The following is a 12,724-nucleotide window of genomic DNA, read 5'->3' on the forward strand; positions in this document are numbered from 1 at the left end:
TGTGGGTAGTAGCTAGCTCGAAGCATGAATGACAGTGGACGGAAAGTAAGGAACGCCGGCGGCACTGGATGCACGGCCAGCGCGCCTTCTCTGGGGCTGAGGGATGAATTAGCACTGCTCCTTTCGGCGGAAACAGTGCCTCTCCTCTGAGGAGAGTTCCAGGAACGGGAATGAGTGTTAATATTTGCACTTGTTTGCAAGGAAGCCTTCGAGGATTTACTCTGGTTAGAAATGCTGTGGTACCAACACCTGCTAAGATTGAGTGCATTTTTTAACTTAAGGCCGTCCTTGTAAAGCCTCCCCCTCTCAAATCCACTAGGTGGCAGGCAAGACCTAGGGGATGGGCCAACCGGCTTTGATGGTGGCCAGAATGAACTTTATCCACTTTCCCTGAAAACAGAAGCTTGGCACACTCCCATTTTCCTAGGCAGATCACCCAGTAACACACCCAGTTTCGGCAGGAGGCTTACTTTTTCTCCAAGCTGTCCATGTATTCTTTCTTCTTTCTCCTACTTTCCTGGGCAGAAATCTGACACAGAAGGGGAGAAGAAAGGATTAACTTCCTGCGGCTCCGGAAGTCAGTTGTGTGTAAATGGAAGAGAGGAGTCTGTTCCGCACAGAAATCCCCAGAGTCCTGCTCATTTCTGTGGCCGTTCTTCATTGAGATAACCTGCTGGCTCATCTGTGACTCATCTCTTCTGACCTCCCTGGTTTAACCAGCCTGTGTGGTCACTAGTTCCCACCAAAGTGGGCCCCTCATGGGAAGCCTGGCAGGCCTGAGTCAGAACAGAATATGTGGGTCACAAACCATCTATGTCATCTTCAGTAAATGACTTCAACTCCATGGGCCTCAGTTGGCTCAACTAGAACATGTACACCAAGGCAGTTGGGCTTGATCAGACATAACCCCCTTCCTGGTTCTGCACAGGGACGAAGAGTGGTAACTGAACTCTCTTTTTCTTTCTTTCTCTGTCTCTTGCCTTCTGGCCTATCTGTACCCTAGCCATGCCCCCTGAACTCACTAGTCCTGATTTTCCCTGTAGGGACCTAGGGCTAGGAGACTACTAAATCCAGGCATAGGATGGCAGATTACAGGATTTTTTTTTTTTTAATCAAAAACCTAGTAAAAAAAATTTAAACACCCATAATGCATTTATATTAGTTTATTTATAAATTATACACATGCCCACGAGAAGGAAATACTACACACATCATAAAACAGAAACTTAAAAGGCTGATGTAAAAAATATTAATGGGAGTTCTAATGTTTTCCTCTTAGCCCGGAATGGATCCCCATGGGCACCAAGGAATAGGCACACCCAATTTGGGATCCACTGACACAGAGGATGGGTGGAGGGACTGGAGGAACACAGGGGTCAGTGGGGACTGTGTTCCTGCTCCCCACTGAGGGGAAGGGCAAGACTGAGCCTTGTCCCCCTTGTCCTCCCTCCATGAGATGGGCCAGTGTTGGCCACTGGGAAGAGGGGGATTGGGGGTACCCAGGCTTAATTCTTGTCATGGTCTCTGATCATAAAAGCACCTCGATTTAAAGGGCTCACCTTGTTCTTGATTTTCCTCCGAATCTTCTTCAAAGCCTTCTCCTCTGATTTTGTTAGAGGCAATTTGGTGGGGATGGGATAGCCCTCGGCGATCAGGGTCCTCTTCTCCTCTTCTGTCAGGACCAGTGGACCTGACCCTTGCAGTTTCTGTGCAGATTAAGGGGCAGAAAAAGGGTCAAAGCGGAACAAGGGGGCAACACTCAAGAAACATGCACAATTCAGGGGCGCCTGGGTGGCTCAGTGGGTTAAGCCTCTGCCTTCGGCTCAGGTCATGATCCCAAGGTCCTGGGATCCAGCCCTGCATCGGGCTCTCTGGTCAGCAGGGAGCCTGCTTCCTCCTCTCTCTCTGCCTGCCTCTCTGCCTACTTGTGATCTCTCTCTCTCGTGTCAAATAGATCAATAAAATCTTAAAAAAAAGAAACTTGCAAAATTCTGAGAGGAAAGGGTGCTCATATGCTTCAGGTGAGAGATGAGTAGTCTGAAGTGGAAGCAAAGATGGAGAACACAACCAAGGATTATCATTCAAGGGAACGGGTGAAGAAACCTCCACCCATCAATTCCCAGAAGGTACCCCAGTGGGTGAAACATTACAGGATTCATTTCCCACATCTCGAGATTTCATGGCCTGGGAGTGATGGGGGATTCACTTGGAGCTCTTGGTGAAAGAGTGTCCTTGTTCTCCTGAAAACACAGTTTTGCAAGATGCTTTCCACATACCAGGGGTCACTTCTTGTCCCCCACTAAAAGCTAAGGGGCCAGGGCTCCCAGAAATCCACCTGCAGGCACATCTCATGGAAGTCTCTGGCTTCGGACAGTCCCAGATTGTCCATCAGCAGTGAAGACCCGGGACAATAGTTCATCTCATTTAGCCCATCATAGAACGATGAAGCTGAGCGCCAACAACATCTGAGCCCCATATTCAAGGTCATGGAACACTCCAAAGAAAAGGCATCTCTCAAATCATAGCTTGTGATCAAGACTGAGACTGAATTAATACACACGGAATGCTGTAATACAACTCAAGGTGCATTCAGAATCTGGGGATAGAGACACATGAGTGTGTGTGATAAGGAAAGGCTTAAGGGTAGGAGAGGAGACTGACATTGGGTTTAAAAGGAAGGGGATGATTTACACAGAGAGAGGAGGGCATTCCAAGCAAAAGGCAGTATTCTGAAAAGCACTTGAAGATGCTGTCCTGTCTAGAATGGATAGGAAGTTGTTGAAACAGCAAAAGGTCAAGGTGCCCAGTATATAGTAGAAGTACTGGGGTTTGATACCAAGAGCTAATTAAGAAGCGCAAACAAGACACTGTAGGGGTGTGACACCGGGAGGACTTCCTAACATGGCCACAGATCCAGAACTCCGTGGGGCACACTGACTTTACACCGTCAAAATTATATTAACTGAGAGATGATTCTTACAAAATTTTTAAATATCTCATCTCATTCAAATGTTCTCTATGTGATATAAATTCAATACGGTTGATAATAATTTTATCATTCTTCAGATTTCATAGAAATCAATGAATTCTTCAGAATAGTAAAATGTTAATTCTCTGTCTCTATTTTTATCGGGGACAAGGTGCCCTTATACACATTAGGGATGAATGATGACTCGTGCTTTGGAACACAAGTCTCTGGGTTGGGAGTTGTACCACAGGCAAGAAAGGGTTAAACTATACTTTTGAGCTTTCGGCAACAAAACATTTCATCTCGGACAAAGTTTTAGGTTCATCAAAGACTGCTTATTTGAAAAACAAGTTATTTCCTATCATAGGCCACAGGATTACCAAAAGTGATGGTAAGTATCTGGGATGTGATTTTGAGGAGGAAGACAACACAACAGTGTGACCCCTTCTGCTCTGGCTGCGTCCAATGAAACAAACAAGCGGTAACAGGCATGTGCACCGGGAAAGGGCAGAGGATGGTGTTAGCATGGCGAGATCAATAGGCAGGTCTTAAAAAGTGTTCTTCAAGGTGGCTATCACCCTGCTTTAGCAACTAAACCTAAGAGTTCCTTACAAGAACAAGTGTCAAGTGGCCTTGAAGGACACCCACTCCCAGCGAAGCTCCAAGGGACCAAAGGGTAAGGGCTGCCGGCGAAATACTCACGTGAGGGGCCGTGAGGAGAGGGGAGCTGGACAGGGCCGAGGGGGCCCGCGCCACGGCTCTGGCAGGGCTGTGGGTCTGCGGCAGGCCGAAGGGGTGCAGGCGGGGGTTGGGGCTCAGGCTGCCCTCCGAGTCGCTGCTGTGGCTGCTGGGAGGGGTGGGGGGTAAGTGCAGGTGCTCCACGGAGGCTGAGGAAAAGAAAGCGGGTTTCATCCATCAGACAGCAACGAAGCAGGACCCGGAGGTGGTCAATCGGCTGCATGTCCACACAGCCCAACGCGGGTCAGCTGAACAAAGGGATGGAGATGCTGCGTGTGCGGATAGGGGAAGATCTCCAGTGTATTTTGTTAGGGGGGAGGGGGTAACATCAAGGTGCAGAACGGTATATAAAAGAGTCCTCCTTTTGTATGAAAGAGGCGAGCAGGTGAATACAGACTCCTATTTGTTTGTCTCTGCATAAAGAAACATGGGAAATACATAAGAAATCAATAAAATTACGACCTCTTGGGGGCTGGGGGAAATTAGGGTAAACCGTTAGGGTAAACCGTGGCAGGGCGCATAACTTCTCACTGTATTTGCTTCTTATCATTTATATCCTTTGACTTGTGAACCACGTTAATGGATCAGGTGCTTAAAAAAAAAAAAAAAAAAAATTAGCAAAACATGGAGCCCGAGAGCATTCCCAAAGGCTGCTTTGAGAAAAGCTCATTTGTTTCTGAAGGAATGTGCATGGCAGGGCCCCCAGGCAAGACGCCTGACATTCTTCCTTCAGAAAATCCTAAATCCATCTGTAGCTAGGTAGGGAGGCACTGGAAAAACGGTGCGTGTGTGTCTGGGTGTCTGTGTGTGTGTGTCTGTGTGTGCGCGCGCGTGCGTGCTGGGGGAGCCTTGCTGCTCCACAGTCCCTTCGCCTCCCCTCAGGGAGTCACAGACAGGCTGTCTGCTGGAACGTGTGAGCCGCAGTCGGTGTCATCAGTCACACATCTCCAGGGCAGCGGGGATGGGCTCCAGAAGGCACAATCCACTCTGAGTTCAGACTTATGGACAAAAGAGCTCTCCTTTTTCTGGTCTCCTTTCTATTCCTGCTAAGCTGAAGCACCTTGAGAGGCAGCCACTGGTTCTGAGCCAAGCGGCATAACCTTGGGTAAGCTTTTCACCCCACACTGCTTCGGGGCCCCCAAGACAACCGAGCCCTTTAGTACCAAAGGGGCAGCTCGGCCGGAGGAGAGCTTGGGGTCACGGAAAGGCTTCAGCCTCCTCTTCTCTCCTGTAACCAGAGACCACCTGAGGTGGGAAGGGCCTTCTGAGACACAAGTGACCCACCAGATCCCACCCAGAGCCAGTCCTGTGCCGCCCTCCCTGCTGTTCACAGCACACAGCTCTTTCTCTGCGCCTTCCTCTCTTCGTCTTTTTCTAACATAGTACCTTCACTAGATCCTTCCCCTTTTCTCTGACAAAGTCTTGCCAAAGAGCCCCCTGGGCTTTGTACAGTCTGCGGGCACTTCGAAAGCCAAGGAATATTCTAAAATAATCCTTGCATCTCTAATGCCAACATCGCTGCCAACGGTTCCAGGGGCCTTAAATATGCTTCCCCCCCCCCCGCCCCGCCCCTGCCCAGAACAGAGTCCTGAGAGTGTCAACCAAGGTGTCCAATGGCTTCAACAAAGAGGCCATTGGACCGAGGTGTCTTTCATGCTGTGGTCTATGTGAACAAACCAAGATCGATGCCTGTAGACACATCAAGGTTACCAAATTGAAACCCAAGGGCAACCAGTCATAGAGAACCAACTAGGCTTTAAACAACAGCCACTCAAGGATCTCCTGACTTTGCTTCCAACAAAGTATCAAAGTCTCTCCTGAGTGCCCAATGGTGGAAGACTCCCAACACCTTGTGGTTTGGCGCTGCCAATTTGAATACACTTTTTCTCCAATAAACTCCTAAAAATGTTAATATGCCTCAGTTTATCTTTTAACAATGGTGGGAGAAACCACCACTGCCACCACCACCACCACAAAACCCAAGAGCAAAACCTATCAGGGGCTCCTGCTGTCTGCCACACCGTGCTGTTACATTTAGAACTAGCCAACTGCACCTAGAGCTTCCTTGCCCCTCTCCCTTAGCATAGTCCAAATTATTTTAATATTTTTTTCTTTTCCAAGCAGAAGGTGCTCTACAAAAAAACAGAACTGGCACATCAGGAAAAGTGAGAGAAACTCAAATTTCCTTGTTCCTGCTTATTAAGAGCTTCTGACCTGGCTCTAGGTGCCTCGGTATCAGATTTCTAAATATCACTTGAATTTTCAACCAGTCTCAGATTACTTGAAAGGTCTGGGGACAGCAAGCTACTTTGCCTAGAAGCTCCACTGCTTCTAAGATATTGAATTTCCTCCTCTCTGTTTATCTAGGATAAGGAGGAAGGACTGCCCGCCACTTACTTTACTCTTGAAATGTTTCTTCTCTAGTGATCCCTGAGTCTGAAGCCTGAACCATCATTGTTACAGTTAGGACACTTTCTGAAGCATATGGCAACATAAACTAAAAGAGCAAGATGTATTGAATAGTCTTCATGAAAAAGAAAGGAATTACTTTAGAACAGTTAAGTAAGTGGAAAGCACTAATGGAGACCACTCCGTGGAAAGATATAGCGTTTCTAAATGGGTTCTAGTCGATATTGTTAATTTCAAAAATGTAATCGTTTCTTACTGATAACAAAGGCAAATACCAGCCCTGATTAAACTGTCACAGATAAAATCCCGAGTTCCTAGCAGAATGAAGGGCGTTATGCTTTCAGGAGAACTGCTCATTTGTAACACCCACACATTTTCTATGACAAACGCAAACATGACTTTCTTGTTTGTCGACCACACTAACAAACTGTCCTAATCTCATCCAGAAGACATCAATAAAAAGATGATGGTAGGTCTGGAGGCACAAAATTTAAAGCACAGGGCCCACGCAGGGGTATCTCCATTTTTAAAAAGGCCAAAAAAGCCTCCTTAGACTTTATGACACTTGTTGGCGGGGGGTGGGGGGGTGGTCAGTGTTCAGGATTCCCCAGTATGGGCTTCATCTGAGAACAAGAGGGAGAAGTCAGAAAGAAACTGATGCAAAGAAAGAAAAAGTGAAAAGTATGATACCTTAGAATACGACATTGGAATGCATGAACTAATTTGTAACTAGGAAAGAGGCTCCTTGTAACTACTGTCCTCCAAAGCCAGCATTTAAGAACAGTGGATGATCAAATCATGGATTCACTTGACAAAGGGTTTAAACTGAGTTGCTTTAAACAGGCCAGGTGCCTTTGTGGCTATTTGTCTATTGGCCTCTACTGCGCAGGCCCGCAGAACAGAGAATGGGGCTTGATTCATACATTCACACCCAGAAAGGCAACACTTGCCTTGTTCACCAGCACCCAAGTCATAGCTGACCATAAAAGTTTGGGGAAAAAACACCTCTGCTAGGAGTAAAAGTAAAATACAAGACTTAGCATAAAAGCCTTAAGCATATACAAATATTTAGATAAAAGATTTAACCATGTGACACAGAGGGGAAATTAAAATTTAGCTTTCCTCATTTGTATTTAGAACCAAGGGTTTTGAGAACAGAGCTATTTCAGAGAGCAGGCGATGCCTGTGCTACATGTGAACGCCAGCACTCTCTCCCACACCCCCTTTCTCCGCACCCCCCAATCCGGGACCCCAAGGAAGCCAGGAAGAGCAGACGGACCTTCTTTCGGAGAGAAGTTGAGGAACTGATCCACTTCATGGGGCTCCAGCTTGATCTTAGGTATAATGGTCTGGCACGAGGAATCAACCTAGAGGAGGAATTTCAAACAGTTTTTAAAAACCAGGAACAAACCTAGAGGGACACCAGGGGAGCGGCTTGTCATCCAACCATGTGTCTCCCTCTCTGGGCAGCCCCACTTCTCCGGGCTGAGCGCAAGCAGGCTCTTTCTCTGACAGGCAGGCGGCTTCCTTCTTAGACTTTCTCTCACCGCCTAACCTGGCTCTTCAGCAGACCGAGCGCTCGGGATTCCGAAGTTAAAAAACCAGGCCTTCTCTTTCTTTTGTTTTTATCATAATATAAATACCATAAAATAGTCTGGCAACTTTGAAAAGGGCCACAGGCCTCCAATAGTTTGTCCTACAGCAGGAGCTGCCTGAACCAAACAGTCTGTGATCCCCCCCAGGCTTCCTCGGGATTGAGAGTGTCGAACCATGAACACTCACTACAGAAGGAAGAAAAGGTCTCTGGCCTATGCGTGGAGTGAGGCCAAGACCCTGGCCTTGCTTAATTACACACTAAAAAATCAACCGAACTGACATCTCATGGTTCGAGAAGACTGAGAGGCACTCTCGAAGCCCAGTGCAATGAACAGAACCAGGCCGCCCATGAGAAAGGAATTCTAGAGCGCCGCTGTAGTGGGGCTCTGTCCACAGCCTCCCACTTTTCCCAGGGGGGTTATAGAGAGCGCTAAGAACAAGTGTGCATGAAAGCTTTCTACTGCTTCTGTGTGACCTCTTCCTAAAAAGGCACAGGTAGATAGGATGCCTTGCTCAGAGAAGTTCTGACTTAACATCAGTGGAGCCATTGTTTATAAACCTTTGGCTTTGAACTTTAGGAAATTCAGGACTGGCTTTCAACATCTGGAAGAAGATGTCCACGTATGATTCTGGCCCACCACTGGACACTGGAAATGCCTGGAGAGAAGGTGGGGTAGGCATGTGGGCATGGAATCCAACAAGAAAGAAATGCCCAATTTAGGATGTTTTCCACGTGTAATACAATAAAAGCTGGCAAGTGGGAGATCCCCAAGTTGGGTCAGAGCAACTCCACATTGCACAAGGAGAGGAAATCATAACACAGGAAACAACACTTCCCTCAGTGCCGGCATACAAGCCAAGGATTGCATCATCATTTAGTCCCTCTCTTTCCACTGGCCTAAAAATCGATCCCATGAGGAGTTTGGTTTTTTGTTTTTTCTGTTTTTTTAAACCATGGATATCGGTCTATTTATCTTAATTTTGTAACAGCAGTCATCGGAAAAATGAAAGCAGACTTGCTACCAGTTTTCTGAACAATGCCTTTAAAGGAAGTGGCATAATCAATGCCAATCCCAAATCAACACAGCCTTGATATATACATACACACATATGCAGCCTCTAGATCCCCCGAAACATCTAGAACCTGAAGCATCTAGAACCCCTAGCTCCAAAAATGGTTAAATGCCTTATTGGAGAATGAGGATGCATGTCTTTTGATCCAATGTGTGTGTAGGGAAGGAAAGTGAGCATACCCCAGTATTCATTTCCAGCGGGGGTTCCTCCTTCTCAAAAGGGGTGGAGATGGCTGTGATGGTCAAAGTGACGGAGGGAACAAGTCCTGGGGGCGGCTCCTCCGTAATCGGCTCTGTCTTGATGGTGGTTGATGGAAAGTCTGTAGACAGGTACCATTTCTCACTTTCCACTTCATCTGTGGGGAGAAGACAAGCACATGTATGAATCTGGTTGGGGGTATCAGACATAAGTAAAACAAGTGACCACTGACCCTGCTCCTCAGAAAAGAGCTCCAACCATAGGTCACGGAGAGTAGAATACGAGGAAATAAAGTGAGGATGTGAGAGAGGAGATAAATGGACAACGAAATGAATGGCCAAGGAAGAATCTACACTTGCATTCGTTGGCGTGGAAGTACGCCTAAAGGGAACCTCAAGGATCCACGTCAAAGAAACCTGCCTTCCTGGTCAGGGTCGGAAGGAGGCTGGGTAGACGGGAAACAGGACAGGAGGAAGAATCTCCATGTGTGATGTTGTGTACTTTTTGGTTTTCAAATTGAGTGACTGTGTTATCTATTTAAAAGTAAATAAGCACATTTTTAAAAGATTTATTTATTTGTTTATTCGAGAGAGAGCGTGGGGAGGGGAGGGTCAGAGGGAGGAGAGACACTCTCAAGCGGATTTCCCGCTGAACACAGAGCCTGACATGGAGCTCGATCTCAGGACACTGACACCAGGACCCGAGCTGAAATCATGAGTTGGATACTTAACCATGGCTTAACTGAGCCATGCAGGTGCCCCAATAAGTACATTTAAAATTAAGAAACAAATGGTGTGTAACCAGAGTCTCAGGAGAGAGGGCTGGGGACCATGGTGAGGTGGGCTCTGTTCTTCTCCCAGTGGACAGTTACTTGTTTTCTTTTTCTTCTCACCCCCTATTGTTGTCCTCTGGTTTCCCTACAATCCCAGTTATGCCTTAAGCTTGACCTAGACCTCCAGAACTTTAACTTAGCCCTCTGTGAAACTTCAGAGTTTGTAACAAACTTCTGCCTTTACTGAAATGGACCAAATATCTAGAGGAAAGAGCCGGAAGCGTGGATCTTGGCTTGCTACTGGCTTTCATAGTGATCACAGGCCTAGAGATCAGGACAAAGGAACAAGAACAGACAGAAGCACCTCTACAGTCAACATGCATTCTTCTAGGAGCTCATGTTCACCTGTTTCTTACCAAATTACTTCTGAGCCACTAGCCAAGCACAGCCCTGGAAAAAGAGGGAGACGGGCAGAAAAGACAAGACAAGGGGATTGCAAACAGGTGCAGAACAAGAAAAAACAAGTCAGAAATTCCCAAAGTCAGCATTCCTCACCTGAAACCATGTTTACTAAAATGAGGCAAAAATAAAGCAAAGATACATTCCTTGCTTTGTGAAAATGTTTAAACACACACACACACACACACACACACACACACACACACACAGGGTGAATGATTACTATACAGAAGAGCAAAGTTGTTCCCATTAGGAAATAATTCTACACTCAAGAATTGGACTCAGTGGGAACTCAAGCTTTCTTAAGGAAAGGTTTGTGAAAATCGTTTAAGAACTGCTAGACATGGGAAAAGAGTGGGCACAGAAGCGAAAAACGAGAAGTTCACAATTATTAAAATTGCGCTTCCTAAGCAACTTTCTTGAAACTCAAGAAAACATTAGATGCACATGTACAAAGGAGAATGATGTGCCCCCTTAAATTGAGTTTGTATCTGACTTGATTAATTATTCCAGCCCTGTATTTCCTGAGGCAAAGTAAAGATGGGCAAGACTTGTGTGGGCAGAAGATGTTTTCCTTTTGGAACTGGTTCTAAAAAGCTGCTGAATGCTATGGTGTGATGGGAGAATTTCCATCATTCGCAGGGGGCTCACCGCGTCCTGGCCGAGGGGGAGGGGGAGGAAACAAAGGGTCTTTTGATGGCAGCCAGAGGAGAGAGACCACAGTGGACTTGACACAGAATTCTGCTGGCCACACATGGGCTCCCTGCACAACTTAGAGAAGCAACTGGATGAAGAGCCAAAAGAAGATTCTAATGCCTCTTCCAAAATGAGCTTAAGAACCAGAAAATTCTGTCACCAGCGAGGAAGACTCACTCAGGACAGACAGATCTGGGGAAGAGCTGGAGAGACAGAGGACACAGATTCCACTTTCTCTATTTGGCAATGACATGTGGATGCCTTTTCCTTTGTGAAGTCAACACTTACAGCCTGTCCACACGAGCAGCATTTATCCCTGCCAGAGACTGGAAGGGAGATAGCGAGATGCAATGCAGCCTCAGCGTATATTAAAATTAACAGTAAGGAGCCATCGCTGAGAAAAGGTCCCACCAGGAAATTGTGAAATAAGGCCAGATCCTCAGGCTGTGCACTTATGACTACTATAATGAAACTTACTTCACGGCGGGGGGGGGGGGGGGGGAGAAGGCAAAAATAAAAACAAAAAGCAATACAGAACTATAAGACAAAATAAAGACAGGTAATGCAATCAGTTCTTCCTGTGTAGCTAAGTCATCCTCAAACATGGGACAAGATAGTTGATATTCTTTTTTGTTGTTGTTGTTAGAGAGAGCGAGCGAGCGAGCACAGGCAGACAGAGTGGTAGGCAGAGGCAGAGGGAGAAGCAGGCTCCCTGCCGAGAGCCCGATGTGGGACTCGATCCCAGGACGCTGGGATCATGACCTAAGCCGAAGGCAGCTGCTTAACCAACTGAGTCACCCAGACGTCCCGATAGTTGATATTCTTAATGCTCAATGTCCTGCGAGCCTATTTAAAAATTATATGTAATTTTAAAATAGGCTTGCAGGACATTTATATATATTATCTATAATATTTATACATATAGCTTATAGATATTATATATAATTTATATTCATATATAAATATATGTATATTTATATATATGTATAAAATCATTGCTATATCAGGAATGGAGACTGAAGGACAAACAATGATACTTGAACTACGAAGTAAAACCTCCTCTCTCAAAGACACTGAACTCTTCCAAGTGAGAAGCCCAGGCAAGTGGCCTCTCTTTTCGTGAGCTTTGTTGAGGACAAAACACCGGTGTTGCCTTTGTGCTTCCACTTCAATAAAGTAATTTATTACTCTAACTTGAAGATGATGTTTGAATTAGAAAGAAGGTTAAGGCCATTGAGCTCAAATACATCATTTTCTAATGAGGAAGTGGACACACAGATCCAGACTGCATGGTAAAATAGTGACCGTCCCAGATTTCTGCATTTCCAACCAGTAGTCCTTCCATCCAAGAAACAACTAAAAATGTAAATAAAGATTTGTGCACAGATATGCTTACTGTAGCATTATTTTAATCACAAAACACTGAAAAGAACCAAAACAGTAAAGACCAAGGGCAAGGTGAACAAATTATGATGCATCCACACGTGAAACATTTATGTGGATAATAATATTACACATGCCAAGTCTTTTTAATAACAAGGCAAAGAAAGATTTATTATAAAATATTACGAAAAAATCTACATACCCCTTTATATATTATTAATGAAGAACTGAAAGGAAGCATATCAAAATGGTAAAAATATCTCTAAAGAATAATCCAGAACATGAATGACTTTTTTTCCCCCTTTAGATTTTATATGATTTCCCAGATTTCCTGTACCAGGATATACTGTTCCTGGATAATCATATTTGGATATGGCCTGCTTTCTCTGCCTGCTCTGTTTTATGACACCTTATGATGGTAATTATTAGAT

General features: G+C 45.6%; 1 protein-coding gene across 2 annotated transcripts in view; it reads right to left on the bottom strand.

Moving 5' to 3' along the window:
- Positions 1-12,724, bottom strand: part of CREB3L2 (cAMP responsive element binding protein 3 like 2) — a 113,230-nt gene that overhangs the window by 23,728 nt on the left and 76,778 nt on the right. For both annotated transcript variants that reach the window (XM_059171957.1, XM_059171958.1), the window contains exons 3-7: positions 8,965-9,140; positions 7,395-7,482; positions 3,671-3,855; positions 1,560-1,706; positions 471-529 (exon numbers count right to left, since the gene is read on the bottom strand). In XM_059171957.1, the coding sequence (XP_059027940.1) occupies positions 471-529; positions 1,560-1,706; positions 3,671-3,855; positions 7,395-7,482; positions 8,965-9,140 (655 nt within the window). The remainder of the gene's footprint in view (positions 1-470; positions 530-1,559; positions 1,707-3,670; positions 3,856-7,394; positions 7,483-8,964; positions 9,141-12,724) is intronic.

Source organism: Mustela lutreola, chromosome 4 (assembly GCF_030435805.1).
Source record: "Mustela lutreola isolate mMusLut2 chromosome 4, mMusLut2.pri, whole genome shotgun sequence".
In the NCBI taxonomy this organism is placed as follows: Eukaryota; Metazoa; Chordata; class Mammalia; order Carnivora; family Mustelidae; genus Mustela; species Mustela lutreola.